This window comes from Medicago truncatula, chromosome 4, assembly GCF_003473485.1.
Source record: "Medicago truncatula cultivar Jemalong A17 chromosome 4, MtrunA17r5.0-ANR, whole genome shotgun sequence".
Taxonomy (NCBI): Eukaryota; Viridiplantae; Streptophyta; class Magnoliopsida; order Fabales; family Fabaceae; genus Medicago; species Medicago truncatula.
In genome coordinates, this window is record NC_053045.1 from 5,352,028 (window position 1) to 5,368,820 (window position 16,793).

Here is a 16,793-nt window from a genome sequence, read left to right on the forward strand (position 1 = left end):
CTCATCTATTGAATTATGAATTCCAACATGTAGAACATAGCATACCAAAGATCCTCGTAACATGGATGGATGAATGAAACTGTCGCGCGCCTTGACCAGAATTGCCCAAATTCTCCTTCCGTCACTCTCACTTGAAAGTTCTGAGTCTTTCAATATTTCCTTAAACAATATCTCAGCAAATAAACAGAACTCTGATTCTAACATTATCCATAAATTTGCAACAATGAACGGAGAACCAGCTCTTAGATATTACAGAGCAGTACCAACAGGGGCTTAACAACCTTGCAATGTTAGACAGCCACCGACGCATCCCATAAAAATGTAGTAGAACATTTCTCTAAGTTCTTTATATTATCGTCGGGAATATACTTCTTTCAAGATCCATGTCCAAAATAATAAAAAATGTCACAGCTTCCCAATGCTGCAACCAATTCCTCGACAATGGATTTAGAATTCGTCTTTCCTAAGTCTTTTCTCTTCAAAATAGTTTTTAAATGTTCTTTCATATCTATTAAGAGTACCATCGAGATTCAATACAAAATAACCACAAATAAGATCTATCAATGGAAAGGGTGCTAAATTGCTTTTACTTGTTTCTTGTTGTCGCATTTATCAAGAAGAATAAATATACTACTAACAGAAGGCATCCGATAAACCTTCTTATTCTTTACTACAGACAATCTTTTCCAAGGGATCATTTGTACTTTATAACCCAACACAAGTGTTATTGGATCTACTGCATCTTAAATAGGTAAGTATTTCAATGAACCAAATCATGAATTTTCAATGTCACTCAAAAATGTTACAAGACGTTTATCAAAGCTTGCAGCCTGACTCATCACAAACACCCTTTCTAGATTTGAGGATAAAGTTTCCTGCAACATGTAGTAATATTGTTGTGAAATGCTTTTGAATATTGGAGCAATTTTAACCACAACTCTATTAGCCCATGGGCACACCCATTGTTTAGTACTTTTCTTGTATTTAGCAGACATATATCATGAAATAGGATTTAGTGGAAGTAGTTCTATAATAGGTTTTGTTCTAATATTTTGTTGGGATATGAGCATCCATGCCTCAACATTAATGGGATGACCAAATTTCTTTAACCAACTTATGTATTCATGTCCAATAACACTTGTACAAATAATTGTTGGTGGTGGGAGACCATCAAAAAACATGGTGACATGTTTCCTAAGATCTTCAATTGTCTCAGGAAGCACAATAACTCGAATGTTGTTTTAATGTAAGGAGATACATAAAAATTTGGACTTTTGAATGCGTCAGAGAGAAATTGAGAAGAAATATGTCTTCTTATTAACGCTTGATGGAAGTAAAAAAATCCAACATTCATTACTCAAATCATTGCTGACAGACAACCACAAAGATTGTTTAGGCAATGAAGAAGTTTTGAGCTTAAAAAAAGAGTAGAGACCTTATAACTAATTTTTTTTATATATTAAAATTATCATGAAATTAGTATTGAAATTAAAAAAAAGTATAACAGATCATAAAATTCTACCTTCTTCTTATTTTTGTATAAGTCACTCAAATGATTATAGTCATTAAAATATAAAATGAAATGTTTTTTTTTATCAATAGTTAAGTGAGTTGAAACGCAACAAACAAGGTTGTATTACTATGGAAAACAATTAATGTTTTATTAATATTAATTTTTTTAAGTGATATTTTTTTATCACATTTTAAAGTAACAATTAATTAGAGAGAGAAACATATTGCAAATGAAACACTAAAACGTGTGAGATTAAAGTGTAACAACGAATATATAAAGAAAATGGAGATAAACAAATTGGTGGATTGGTTTCAGAAAAGAAGATGAATAATATTGTCTTAGATGCTTATCACATGTGAGAGTGAAAAGGGCCACATTCATCATATGACAATTTAACGATTGTTATTTTTTTATTTTGATTTTTAATTTATGTTTTTTTTTAATGTTGTTATTCCTATAAATTTTAAAATATGTTCTTGATTTACCTATATATTCTAAATGTATTGTAAATTACTTAAAGTTTAAACCGCTATGTTGAAGTAGGAACGTAGAGGAAAAATATAAAAATTATACAATATACCCTAATGACTTGTAAATGTTTAAACACAAACAATTGACAAAACACACAAAATTAGAGAAGGCTACAATGAATGATATCTAATAATAGTCATAATGTTTAAAGAACAACATATAAAAACAGAGAAGTTTACAAAATTATGCATTAGAGAAAATTGTTTTTCTTAATTCAACCATGAATTTTAGCCACACAAACAATTTTTTTTAATTATTCATAAGAAAATCCAGAAAAACATTGACGAATAAGACACAATTTTAAACAAAACACAACAAAAAAGAAGCACAAACCCCAACCCTATATACCATAAACTATTCAGGTAGATAAGTTATTATAAATAAATAATTTATTGATGATGAAAATAAAGAAAAATTGAATGAGTTAGTCATAAGTATTATAGAAACATTGACAAATAAATTTGAAATTCATTGTTGAAACCAATTTTTAAATCATTTGCAAGTTCTCTAAAACGTGAGACTAATCTATAAAAAGAAAGAGAAGATGGAAGAAAATAACATCAACATCTATAAAATATATATATATATATATATATATATATATATATATATATATATATATATATATATATAACAAAACTAACTGCATAACAAACATCTAACACATTTTATTCAACAACCACCCTTACAAGAACATCAATAAATTCGAAAACTCCACAATAAAACTCAACACAACTGCTAAAGCATAGGAAATGAAACATCTTAAAGGAAAGAAAATCGCAATTACTAAACCCCAAAACTAAGTTAAGAAAAGTATGAGTATAGCCTTTTTGAAACCTAAACATGAGCTCAAAGCATTGTATAAGAAAAGAAAAGAAGAGATACCCTAAAGATTTGGTTTTGAGCTTAAGAAAAGGAGTAGAGACCTTATAAATAATTTGTTTTATATATTAAAATTATCATGAAATTAGTATTGAAATTAAAAAAGGTACAACGGATCATAAAATTCTACCTTCTTACCATTTTTGTATAAGTCACTCACATGATTATAGTTATTAAAGTAGAAAATCAAATGTTTTCTTATCCAGAGTTAAGTGAGTTGAAACACAACAAATTAAGTTGTATTATTATAGAAAACAATTAATGTTTCATGAACAATATAATCTTATTGTACACCTTAGATCATAAAACTACACATCACATGATTATATGTACATGATAACATTAACTTATTCCATCCACTGTCCCCACAATAGTTCCAAACAATCCTTTGCTTGTGTGACCTAAGTGACCTAAAGATCACAAAACATCGTTATTTCATAATCATACCCACTATCAATTAGCTAAGAGGTAGATACACTCCATACATTATTTTAATGAATACATGATTCCACAAATAGGATTCTTGAACAAAATAGAATCCAAGGGTATGATATCAATTTTTTTATGAAAATAACACAACACATTGGACTTAAGAATTAACAAATTGAAAAACGATATGATTGGTGAGAAATAAACTAAGATGATGTTAGACGAAATATTTGATCCATAAGGACAAATTTAATTTAAAACACTTTAGTTTTTGAATTTTTATGAGGGTTTCAATGACATCTTTTTCAATAAGATTGCCAAGGATTCAAAGTGACATATTTTTTTGTTTAAGATATTTAAATAGGTCATGGTTTGGTGGTTGACAAGAGCCGCCAGAATGGCTCTGCAAGAGTTTTCCAAATTTTGATAAATCATTGAAATAATTAACTTGTTATCCTTTACACCACCCACATTATCACCAGTTAACGGTTTTGGCTTATTTGGTGTAGTGATTTTGGTTTGATTTTCCACCGTTTCACCTCAATTGGGATCTTCGGTGCTACCTTTCCAATTTTCCAATTCACCATATTCATTTTAGAGCATATCCGCTACATTAATTTACACATGTTCAGGTTCAGAGATCCAATTTGGTGCAAGCATAATTCTATCAATTGGCGTACAAATCCAACAATTTGTCCATTATTGAGAGCCCAACCATGGCTTTTGACTGACAAACTAAACTTGGCATTTCGGTGTTGCCTTCCTCAACTACGCATGTGTCTCCCTCATCCCTCTACCGTGGTTGCTCCTCCAAAACCTCTCTCTTTTGCGTAGGCCGTTAAAGTATCTCAGTTACAATTTACTATACCACTTCCAACACCTTCAATTCGTGGAGACAATCTTTCGATTAAGATTACATGGGAGACATATGTGCAAGGGTTAAAAGCTTATAAGGTTAACCTTCGGAGCAGACTAGTATTGAACAAGGGGGATAAGCCATACTCTTCTAAAGATATTGTTGCAATGCTGCAGAAACTGTGGAAGAGAGTGGGACAATGACGTATGCTTTCGTTGGGGTGTGACTATTATGAGTTCTCGTTTGCCACCTATGAAGACTTGCGAGCAATATGGGCATTAGGCACGATCAATTTGAAGTCGGGTGTGACACGTCTATTTGAATGAACAAAAGATTTAAACGCACATACTCAACCACAAACACATATTCAAGTTTGGATACGACTGTGGGAATTCCCATAGGAATATTGGATGGAGAGAACCTTGTATGAAATAGCGGGGGCTATCGGGACTCCGTTGTTAATTGATAATCTTACTAAGAACATGTTGTTTGGTCATTATGCCAAGGTTTTGTTAGACTTAGACGTTTGTAGAAACATTTTTTATGAAGTTATGGTGGAACAGGAAGGTTATGCATTTTCGGTGGAAATTGAATACGATGGGTTGCCTGACTTTTGCACTCACTGTAAACATATTGGACATAATGTATTATTTTGCTGGTGGTTACATCCAAAAATCAGACAAACAAGAGAAAGTTTTTACACTTTTTAAAGGATAAAGGAATTTTTTTTGGACATATATATACCCATATCGTGTTTGTTACACTTTTATTTTAATAGTTGAAAGTTGAGGATAATTTTGGAAAGAGAAAAGGTAACCCAAAACATGCTATTTTATTTATATATAGTATAGATAATTTTAATCCTTATTTTGCAGGACTAAAATCAAATAATCCATCTATTACAAAAATCAAATCCAATATGAAACAATTTTGCATAGGAGCAACTAACCTCCATCGACGGTCGAACCTATGAGGCATAAGATGAGTTATCTTCCCTCAACCTGATTTTTTTTTTTCATATACATAAGTGTTGGATCAAACCTTTAACTTTAACCATATATTTAAAATGGTCTAAATCCCTTAGCTATAACCACGAACCTTATATTACTTGTCAAAAAAGAAAAAAAAAAAAACGAACGCTATGTTACATACTCCTATGTAATTTGCTTTTTACACTCGCAATCCATTTTTCAGATTTTAAAAATGGACCAAAAACCACCGTATCCGGCGTTGGAAACGACGGCGCCACCGTCCTCCGACGAAGCAAAACCTTCACTCTTCCCTGTCTTCCCCGTAACAAACTCTTCTCTTCAAATCACCACTTCTTCACTTCCTCAATGGCTCAGTAACTCTAGCTTCACCACCGACATCTCCGTCATCAACAACGACGTCGCTTCTTTACTCAACCGCGAAACCGTTCAATCGCCGCCGCAAGATGACGATGAAAACAGCGATGAAAATCGACCTAAGGAGAAGTCCTATGCGATTCTGGAATCTTCGGAATCTGATGGAGATGGAATGGAGAGAGAGAAGAAGAGGAAGAAGAAGAAGCGGAAGCGTGATAGGTCTGATGAGAAAAGTGGATTTGGTTCGAGGAAATCGCGTGTTCGGGCCTGGGCTGATTCTGAGGCTAATACAGTTAAAGATTATTTCATTGATTCTCATGGTGATCGTGATAATCTTGCGTTTGGGTGTATCTATAGGTAAATTGGATGAAAAAATTGATTTGTTCATTTTAAATTGCAAGTGGTTTTGTTTAAATTTGAATTATTTGTGTTTCTATCTATGTAGCATCGACACTTCTGATAGAAGCGTGTATTTGACACATGTGATTACATTCAATTATGCCATTCTTTCAAAGGATTGTTTGTGTCGAGGTGTCAGTGTATTGTTATATCTGGTGTATGTTAGTGCTTCATAGGTCTCTGTTGGTGAGTGTATTGAATGGCGGTGTGAATTTTGTACTGTCAGGGCTAATGATGCATTTAATGGGATTATGAATCAAAATTAAGTATTTAGGGTTTGTAACCCGCATGGGTTGGGTTGACCTGGTGGTGTAAGCTTGAGACCTAGGTGTTTGCTCCTCTTTAGGTTTGAGGTTCTAATTCTCCATATGCCAACATTCCCTTTGTTTGAGCAGTCCATAGAGGGGTTTGCTCTGACTTAAATTAGGGGTTGGGCTGTATATCGAGTTTCCCAAAAAAAGTATTTAGGTTTGTTTTGATCAACTTATTCGAGTAAGCCCTTGAGAGACTGTTTAAGAGAGCTTATTCACACAAATTTGTATATAGTTTATTTGTATCTTATTTTCATAAGTTTTGCTAGATATCTTATAAAAATAGCTTTTACAAATAATTTGTCTTTACTTTATATTTTGACGTAGAAATAACTTCTACCTTGGCACTTATAAGATAAACGCTTAGAAGCGTTTAATTAAGTTTTATATATCCAAACAAAGCCTTATTAATGTGCATTTTTGTGTTTATAATGCACTGGACTAGGAACCATGATCTAATAAGTATTTGACTTTATTGGCTAATATAATGACACGATAGAGCTAGGCTTCTTTAGAGTTTTGCAGGTTAAGGTTTAGAATTATGAACTGTATAATAATGAGTATTTAGTTTTGTTAGGCTTGTTTTATAATGTTTTATTAGTGTTGCTCCCGAATCAGTTAGTGTTAGAAGCCTGCGACTTCTTAGTTCTTCTCATTACTGTTAGTCACCTAGGCAGAAGTTCAATGGGGATTGCGGATTTAGGGAGGGTTCGTTGTTCCCAGAAAATTGAAACAAAGTTACTTGTTTTGGGAGTCGAGAAGTTGATCAAAATGTCGTTGTTGTTTGTACTCATAGATTTTTTAAGTTAGCAATTAAAGTGATAAAGTCATATGGCGCAAAACGTGATTTAGTTTCCATTGAACCTTTGACTTCTTATTTGTTTTTCTGAGTATTTTATTTTTGTTGTTAGTGGTGTGTGATGATAACTTTTTTTTTTTTTTTTTTTATAAATTCCATGCAGAATGGATATTGCCCGGCACAAACCATATAATCCCTTGAACATGTCTGGGCGACATGTTAAAGGTTTGTATTGGTGGAATCAAAGTGGTTCACTTGGGGAAAGAGATGGCGATATTGATGCTTTGGATGATAAAATGAAGTCTGCTGGGCGATACTGGTCCGGAAAGTATATGGCTTTAGAACGACATAAAAGCTTCAAGCGCCTACGTCTTGTTGCTCCAAAATTGTCACCTCATACAACACAAGATGAGTTTATACCTTTATCAGATGTTGGTACATCTCAAGGAGCTGTTGACAGTGAATCTGACTCTAAAATTTCATCATCACTTGAAGAATCTTGGGAAGATGAAATGTTAAATAAAACCAGGGAGTTCAACAAACTGACAAGGGAGAACCCGCATGATGAAATAGTTTGGTTACATTTTGCCGAGTTCCAAGATAAGGTTGCAGGAATGCAACGACAGAAAGGTGCTCGCTTGCAAATACTTGAAAAGAAAATTAGCATTCTGGAGAAGGCAGTTGAGCTTAACCCAGAGAATGAAAACCTATTACTTTGCCTATTAAAAGCTTATCAAACAAGAGATAGCTCAGATGTGCTAATTGGGAGATGGGAGAAAATACTCTTGCAACATTCTGGAAGTTACAAGTTATGGAGTGAATTCTTGCATGTTGTTCAGAGGAATTTCTCCAAGTTCAAGGTTTCCATGGTTAGGAAGATGTATGCCTATGCTATTGAAGCTTTGTCTGCTTCAGGCAGCAAGCACTCTAGGCAGGTTCTCGGCTTTTTTATGCTTACCCTCTTCTTATTTTTGCGTGAAAGCGAGTATTGTCCATCTTTTTTCAATTTATTATCTTGTTTGAACAGACTTGGATGCTTAGATCACTAACTTGGATGAATGACAATATTATAGGGAAAATCTTATTTAACTTCTTTTTCTTTCCCTTAAAAGTGGTTAGAAAATGAGTATTTGTTTGATAATGAAATATTGTATACTGTCATTTTTATCCATTGATGGGAAGAACAAAGTTGAACTAACCTATTTTTGCTTACATTTTGGAGATGAATAAACTATCACATAATTTCCATGATTGTGTCACTTAGTAATTTCTTTTTTGATGTAAATATTTCAGAAGATCCTCAAATAGGTTTTAAATGGAAAAACTTTATTTTTAGCAGGCTCTTCAAGCTGATGATTCTTCACTGGATCCTGCAATTGTTCAGCAAGAACTTCGTCTTGTAGATATATTTCTCAGTCTTTGCAGATTTGAGTGGCAGGCTGGTTATAGAGAAGTTGCCACTGCTTTATTTCAGGCTGAAATTGAGTTTAGTTTATTTTGTCCTCCTTTGCTACTAACAGAGCAGAGTAAGCAACGACTGTTTGAGCATTTTTGGAATAGTCATGGTGCTAGAGTCGGAGAAGAAGGGGCTCTCGGTTGGTCGACATGGTTGGAGAAAGAGGAGGAAACTAGGCAACGAGTCGTCAAAGAGGAGCTCTCACATGAAAATGAAGGCGGAGGTTGGTCTGGTTGGTCAGAACCTTTGTCTAAAGATAAGGAGGGTACCGCCAATTTTGAAAATGAAACTGACAATGATTTGGTTATGGAGGATAACCAAGATGAGGATGAATATAAAGATGTTGAGCCCGAAGATGATACTGAGAACTTGCTAAAGCTGCTGGGAATTGATATTAATGCTGGGGATGGGGGAGAAGTTAATGACACTTTGACCTGGATCAAATGGTCAGAAGAAGAGTCTTCTAGAGATTGTGATCAGTGGATGCCTATTCGAAGGAAGTTAGGTAGGATTTTCTCTCTGAATTCATGACTTTACTTCTCTTGAAATGTATTTGTGCGTGCGTGTGTATGTTATACGCTTTTCTTTGCGTATTTTCTTTTGAATGTGATCCAGTTTCATTACAAACATCATGCTTATTTGAATTTGTTGATTAACCATGAACAGATACAACCACTTCTACTAGTGAAGCACTCGAAACAGAAGAGGATGAGCAACTCTCGAGAATCATATTGTATGAAGATGTAAGCGAATACCTTTTTACCCTGAACACAAAAGAGGCTCGACTATATTTGGTGTCCCAATTCATTGACTTCTATGGTGGGAAGACATCTCAATTGTAAGTTTTTAGGTGTAAATATCACAACTTAGGATTAGACTTGTTCCATGTTAAGAGTCTGATGTGCTACCGCTGGTTCAAAGTATTAGGTTTTTTTTTACCTTCCATATTTGACAAATATGCATATTAATTGCTAGAGAACTCCATTATTAGTGGCTCTGTCCTTCCTTGTTGGCTTCTGGCTTATACGTATCTGTGTTTGAGCTGTATTATTTTGACACAACGTGACAATTTTTTGACAACAATTTGGATGGTTAATGCAGTTCAAATATATGGTTAATTACATTTAGTAGATGATTAGTGAATATAACGAAGTGTCGCAACTCACTAGCCAATAACCATCCACATAACACCATGAACCATGATTTTCAGGTGTATATGTGAACGCAGATTTTGTGAATAGATAACATGTATATTTTAAAACCTGAAAATCATGTATTTTCAACATAATTTGGATAGTTATAATGGACATCATCTATATTTGAACACCTGAAAATTATGGATAATTATGATCAGTGAATGGTTAATGAGTTGTGATACCTTGTTATATTTATTAACCATCCACTGAACGTAATTAACCTCATTTAAACAGTGATAACCACCAAGTTCTTGTCGACTTTTGTTGTCAAACTTGTCAAAAGATCATTTATGTTTGTGTTATAAACTTATAATGTGTTGATGTCTTTGGTTCTGCTTCATTTTTCTTCTGTAGGTTTTCAACAAACAGTCCAACTTGGACAGAGAACACACTTAGCTTGGAGGATCTGCCAGATTCTATGTTAGAGAAGTTGAAATGCATCCATAACGTTTTGACAAAAGCACAGAGCATTCCTACTAGTTTCACTTTAGATTTTCTATTAGGAAGTTCCATGAGGAATGCTGATATGATGAAATTCGTACGGAATGCAGTCTTACTTTGCTTAACTGTTTTTCCACGTAATCACGTTTTGGAAGAAGCAGTTCTTATTTGTGAAGAGCTTTTTGTTACTAAAATGAACTCTTCTAACCGTGGGGTTACGCCATGTCGAGCTTTGGCAAAGTCTCTCTTAAAAAGTGATAGACAGGTACTCATTCCACTCTCACTACTTTCTTGCTCCTTTCGGTAGCATAAATAAATTATATTGTTTTAACAAGAAATAAGCATCTACAACCATTGCATTGGAAATATTGTAATACAACTAAACTGATATTTGAACTTTATAAATTTAACATCATACTGGAGTCATGTTAAAATTACAGTTAGGGTTACCACGATTCATTCTACAACTATAGAGAGAATATCAATATGAAATGCTTCTTGAGACATTTCTTCAATTATGATTTGTTGATCTGTTGCATTGATCCTTGAAGACTACATATAGACAGACTTAATGGCCTGAACTAACTTTATGAGTTAGTTACAGGTGCTATGCTAAGCTATGGGTAGCCTACGCTAAGTATCATACAGCTGTAACTAACTTGTGTTAGTTACAGTTGGTTACATTGATAAAGAGCTATACTATGTGCACTGCACCATACGCTGTGTGTATCCTTAATAAATCAGATAAAATTCAGAAAAGAGAATAATGATTATACTTCAATCTTTCTGTAAGCAGACGTAATTTTTCCTGCTTGTTTGATTGAAATTTCAGATAAATGAAAACATATTTACGCTTAAAGCTTAACAACATGTTATATTTTTCTCCCAGTTCTTATGGTTAAAATGTTGAAATGAAAAGTTGATCAAAGAGGGATGCCATGTTGTTGCTTGAGGAAATGATCAAAAATAAAATTTCATTGGACAACTGCATATGAGGCAATTGTTATTCTGCCTCATTTGTTGTAAATGGTAAGCTTTATCAGATTCTAATTTTTTTTGACTTTTTGGTTTGTATTTTGTTCATTGTAGGATGTTTTGTTGTGTGGTGTATATGCACGAAGAGAGGCTGATTATGGCAACATTGATCTTGCAAGAAAGGTGTTTGACATGGCATTGTTATCCGTGGAAGGGCTTCCTCCCGAGGTATGTACTGTATTCTCTGTTGCAACTTGGTTGTATCACCCCTTCATACTTTTTCAAAGTTTTCTTTCATGTAGCACCAACACTTGTATATACAGACACAGTGCGTATTAAAATTTATGGCATTCCTTGTGTATACACAACCTCCTTTTATGTATTTTTTTCTTAATTGCATTCATTGACTTAATGGAGTAGGAGATTCAGTCCAATGCACCTCTTCTACATTTATGGTATGCTGAAGTGGAGCTTGCAAATAACACCAACGGTGGTCGTGAATCTTCATATCGTGCGATACATATATTGTCTTGCTTAGGAAATGGTACAAAATACACCCCATTTAAAAGTCAAGCATCAAGTTTGCAACTGCTTAGAGCACGTCAAGGGTTTAAAGAAAAATTGAGAACTGTATTATCATCTTGGTTTCGTGGTATAATAAATGACCAATCTGTCGCTCTGGTATGTTCTGCTTCATTGTTTGAGGAGCTAACTTCTGGATGTGATGCGGGCATTGAAGTTTTGGATCAAGCTTTTACTATGGTGCTTCCAGGTTATGCATCGTCATTTGTTATTCTTCATTTTAGAAAACATAACACCAGTAGACAGTTTAATTTTTAGCCACTGTAAGCTTATAAAGTTGAGATATTGAAGTCTTCATTAGTTATTGTAAAATTTAGCAATGTTCTCCGCTTTTATTATTTTTTTTTTGGTAGGGCGAGGTTGATTGAAATACTTGGGTGAAATAGATAGGGGCTAAACCTAGAGTATTAACGGCTTATGAAGACGTTTAGAGCATATATGACGGATGGAGCTCCCCTATTTGGGTTCCTAAGTAGGTCGTACATGCACACATATTTTTTTTTTAATTGTTTTTATTTATGTCAACACCTAAAAAACACCCAATTTCTTCAATCCAACACCTCAAATTGTTTTACTAAATGGGTTCCTATAATGATTCTATGTCATTACATTTCAATCAGTCATTTATTTTAAATTTTTTAATAAAATTAAATAAGTAGAGCCCACAAAAGGAAGCAAGAGGATCCTTCTAGGCACCCTTCTCTATAAGCACCCAAAAAAAGTTCACTCGACAATTGTGGGGGGGGGGGGGGTGGGGGTGGGTATCTACTTAGTTGATGAAGTTTAGTGCCTTTACTATCAGTAAGTGTATCCTTACATAAACTCGTATTGATCTATTATGATTCAAATTGGAATTTGTTTGGTCAGCTTGGGAGTGACATCTATTGTCTCTTAATGTACCAAGTGTCATATTCTTTCAGTCTGACCTAGAAACATAAGGGTAATTTAAGAAGTACATGCATTTTTAAATTTTAGGAATGAAATTTAATGTGTTTGCAATTGAAACATGACACATAATTGATAAAAATTCCACTAGTTATTTATTAGCACACACAAGGTTTACAGTGAGCTAAATGCTTAGCTTTGGCTTGTTATGTAGAATCATTTTGTCGAGTACTCAATATCGATCTTCTCTGTTGCAGCATAACTGTATACTGTGTTACTTATCACATCAATTTGAATCACTTTTTCCTGCAGAAAGGAGAAGCCATAGCTATCAACTTGAATTTTTGTTTAACTATTACATAAGGATGCTTCAGAGGCATCAGAAGCAATCAGGTCTGATGAAAGTTTGGGAATCCGTTTCTCAGGGCCTCCAGCTATATCCCTACAGTCCAGAACTTTTAAAAGGTGTAGTGGAAGTTGGCCACTTCCACACAACGTCTAATAAATTGCGGCGGATCCTAGATGAACGCTGTTACAAGTAAGATCCTTATGCTTTGAAAGTATAAATGCTTTTAATCATAGTCTCTGGGAAAGATCCTTTCAAAAAGAAATTGATCATTATCCTAAAATAATATATTTTCAAATATGAATAACTTGTCATTTCTTAGGTATTATGAAAATAGGCAGTATGAAGACCATTAATGTAAGTGTGTAGCTTTTTTTTCAGCAGGTGAAATTAGATCGAAAATTGCTTATAAAAAATAAAATTGAAACTTCATCTTATATCATGTTTCGAAACTCAAAGTTTTAGTTTTGTAAATCAAAAAGAGAAATGAAATTCTTTAACTTAATAGATTGAAAGTCCTTTTCTGAAAAACTAATATACTTTTATCTTCTATTCCTTATCTTTTTTTGTCCAATTGTTTTAAGTCTCACAAATCATTTTCCCCCTTCTCGCATGCATTAATATTTGTCTAACACATTATTATTTTCTTATTCTTCTGGCTTGTAAATCTTTTTTATCTGATGAAATGAATCTCATAATTCTTTTCTCATTTTGAACGCATGTTTCCCTTTTACAATTGTAGCAAGTTAGGTTTTTGGTTTTCGGTGTGTATGACAAATCATTCTGTCCTGTTGGTAATTTTTGCAACTTTTCTCTTAACTATAAACTAAGCATTCATTTCTTCTTTTACTGTACATTGACAGAAAACCATCTGTAGTTGTCTGGCTTTTTGCATTGTCATACGAGATGTCTAGAGGTGGCTCAATCCACAGAATCCGTGGATTGTTTGAAAGGGCAGTGAGTAATGATATGCTTTGCAGCTCAGTTGTACTGTGGCGTTGCTACATTGGGTATGAGTTGAACATTGCACATGATCCTTCTGCAGCTCGACGTATATTCTTTCGTGCTATCCATGCTTGCCCCTGGTGAGGACTTGTATTTAAAATAAGTTATCTGTCCCCAAAGCTTCAAAGCTATAAGGGAGGAACAAATGTGTTTTTTTGTTGCTATTGCAAGTTGTTGATGTTGTTATTATTATTTTATTATTATTATTATTATTATTTGATTTATTTATGTAAATGTGCGTACCAGGTCAAAACGGCTATGGTTGGATGGATTTCTCAAACTAAACTCCATCCTTACTGGAAAAGAGCTTTCTGATCTACAAGAAGTAATGCGTGATAAAGAACTAAATCTAAGAACTGACATTTATGAGATCCTTTTGCAAGAGTCATGACCTTTGTTCTCTAGAATCCGACTTATTGAGCTGCCCTTGGGCTGATATGATGCAAACTGATGTAAGATTCTATCCAAGATGTTTATGTAGTCTTCAAATTTTGTTTGCATAAGTTTACAACCATGCTCCAGTAATTTTTTATATTTTTTTTACAACCATGCTTATAACTTGTAAAATCAATACCATTGTAGAAATACTTGTAAATTCAGGATGTCATCCTTGGATAGTGTATTTGAATGTCTACGCTCTTGTAAATATATACTGAAGTGGAAAGAAAAAGCAAATATCTGGAAGTTGATATTGCAAACTTTTGTTGTTCAATGATTGTTGATTGTGTTAAATGATTATACAACAATTTTCAATTAATCTTTAGCTTTGATATCAATAGAAGTTTGATTATTTACACCATCTGATTGTGTAAATTGAAATTTGGCTACTGTAAGGGTGCATGTGATCCAGAAATATAGAGGGTAGGGACAAGATGCCAAAATTTGTGACATGCCTAGTTGTGGTAATACTGCTGCCATGTGAATATCTGATAGGGGCAGAGTGGTGGGTGTGTGCCATGAAATGATGACAGGGTAAAATAGGGAGCAACAAACCGTGTCCCTCATTAAGATGCCTTGGGGTAATAGATATGCCAAAATAAAGATCTGAACAAATTTGTATATCTTTTGGGAACAAGAGTCATTTATTAGTTAACCTTTAATAGTATACTATATTTTTTTGTATTGTCAAGTTTTATCCATTTTTAAGTTGGGTGCTAACACTAATTATTTATCGTTAAAACTAAATGAAAATTCTGCAAGATAATGAAACTCCAGTTTTGATTTAGAATTAACAACTGAAAATGTCAGTTTAATTTATAGACAAACTTGCTTATGACTATCGCACGGGCTATATTTAGAATTAATTAATATAAACAAATTTGTGAAATTAAAAAATAATAGAGTTTGTAAAAGGAGCATAGTTGCACAATCCATTGCACAAACCAAGCATGACATAGCCCGGAGGATTTATTTGAAAACCATTTAAATTGGTTTTGTGATAGTGTATCATTGTGTGAGTGTGTTTAGTACTTAAGTATCGACTTTTATAACATCTGTGTAGAAAAAACAAATGAGAAAAAAGGTTTTCTATAAATTCTGGGACGAGGTATGACTTAAATAGGAGAGGTGTCCTTCCTAGGTAAGACCAGACCTGGTTGATTAGTCTGCCTTCTGTGATCCGGGAATGGAAATTGGAAGGCGGTAGTTCAGGGACTGTTTTGGGGGCATTGATCCTAGGTCTTAATCTGTTGTCATCTTGGGGGATTCTTGTGGCATATCATCTTCCATATGTAGGTTTTTCCCAATCCTCAAAATGGTCTTTCGATTGTTCCACCAATGCTACTGGAGCACTCTTGATGCCCAAATAAGAAGGGAGAAGCACGAAAAACCCTAGCTTTCTGTCGATCCTTAGCTCCAACTTCCGTCAGATCCTTTTGCCCCTGACTCTGCTGGATGGAAAGCGGATACAAGAGAACTCTCAATGGCTGCAAGTAGAACTGCCATTGAACTATATGGATAGCAACTCCCACCGAAACCGAAACTAAGCGGCTATTCTTCATATCGAGAAATGAAGTGAGAAGGATTTATAGCTAGTCTTCCTTATAACCGGGTAAATGACTTAACCAATCGAGTTGTTCACATTCAACTATGGCAATTCTTGTTAAGAGCTGAAACCAAGAGTTCAGAGCGGCCAAGCGGAATCCTAGTTTCTAAAAGCACTCATTCCCTTAGGATAGGAGCATTCGTTAGCTAATCTTTCTACGCTTAGATCTCTATTATTCTCTCTTTCTAGTTCGAGGGGGGCAGATAAGGTTTTTTTTATCCCTTAAAAAAGCCTTTTTCCGTTGCTCGAAGCAACCACGAGCTCTAACTTAAAGTAGGTCTAGAACCACTAATATTAAGTTAAGTTGTTTTTTCTTTTCTCCAGGCTATAGCGCGAGAGAAACGCGAACAGCGGATTCTCAAGCAGGGGATTCGTCGAAAACAACCTATCTGTCTACTTGCTTTCAGTTCTGTTCCCGTCTCGATCTTTTTTATTTAATATGGGAGCCGAAGTCGACCCTTCCCCAGCCTCTTGAAGGAAGAGGTTTTGAGCGTGCAGTTGTAGCTGGAGGGAAGATAAAGCAACATAAACGTATGGCAAATGAAATGTTAGACTCCTGCAAATATGGTGGATACTCGTTTACTTTATCAAAAAACATGTTTTTATTTTCTAAAAATATGTGTTTATGTTAGACTCTTGCGGATAAAATGAAATGTTAGATATATGATGGATGATGCATTTCTAAAAACAATTGTTTTGGTATTTTCATTGTTAATTTTTAAAAAATGCACACAATTGTTTCAAGGGTCTAGTATATCCATCGTTTACAAATGAAATTAACATGACAATAAAGCTGC

The 16,793-nt window shown here is 34.1% G+C and overlaps 1 protein-coding gene across 2 annotated transcripts; it reads left to right on the plus strand.

Annotated features, from left to right (window-relative positions):
- The first annotated feature begins 5,247 nt into the window (after positions 1-5,247).
- On the plus strand, positions 5,248-14,664 carry LOC11415298 (nuclear exosome regulator NRDE2). Of its 2 annotated transcripts, none has more exons than XM_024781970.2 (10): positions 5,248-5,914; positions 7,230-8,001; positions 8,403-9,027; positions 9,189-9,360; positions 10,073-10,424; positions 11,249-11,362; positions 11,555-11,906; positions 12,914-13,139; positions 13,811-14,032; positions 14,199-14,664. In XM_024781970.2, the coding sequence occupies exons 1-10, from the start codon at positions 5,415-5,417 to the stop codon at positions 14,341-14,343; spliced, it is 3,480 nt and encodes a 1,159-aa protein (XP_024637738.1). In that variant the 5' UTR covers positions 5,248-5,414; the 3' UTR covers positions 14,344-14,664. The 2 variants fall into 2 exon arrangements, with proteins under 2 accessions (XP_024637738.1, XP_003604693.2); XM_003604645.4 differs by having other exon boundaries at positions 5,249-5,914; positions 8,406-9,027.
- Positions 14,665-16,793: the final 2,129 nt, after the last annotated feature.

Coding starts and splice junctions, on each gene's coding strand:
- LOC11415298 (XM_024781970.2), top strand. CDS start 5,415: ATGGACCAAAAACCACCGTATCCGGCGTTGGAAACGACGGCGCCACCG. Junction 9,028..9,188: donor GCCTATTCGAAGGAAGTTAG/GTAGGATTTTCT, acceptor AACCATGAACAG/ATACAACCACTTCTACTAGT. Junction 14,033..14,198: donor GCTATCCATGCTTGCCCCTG/GTGAGGACTTGT, acceptor TGTGCGTACCAG/GTCAAAACGGCTATGGTTGG.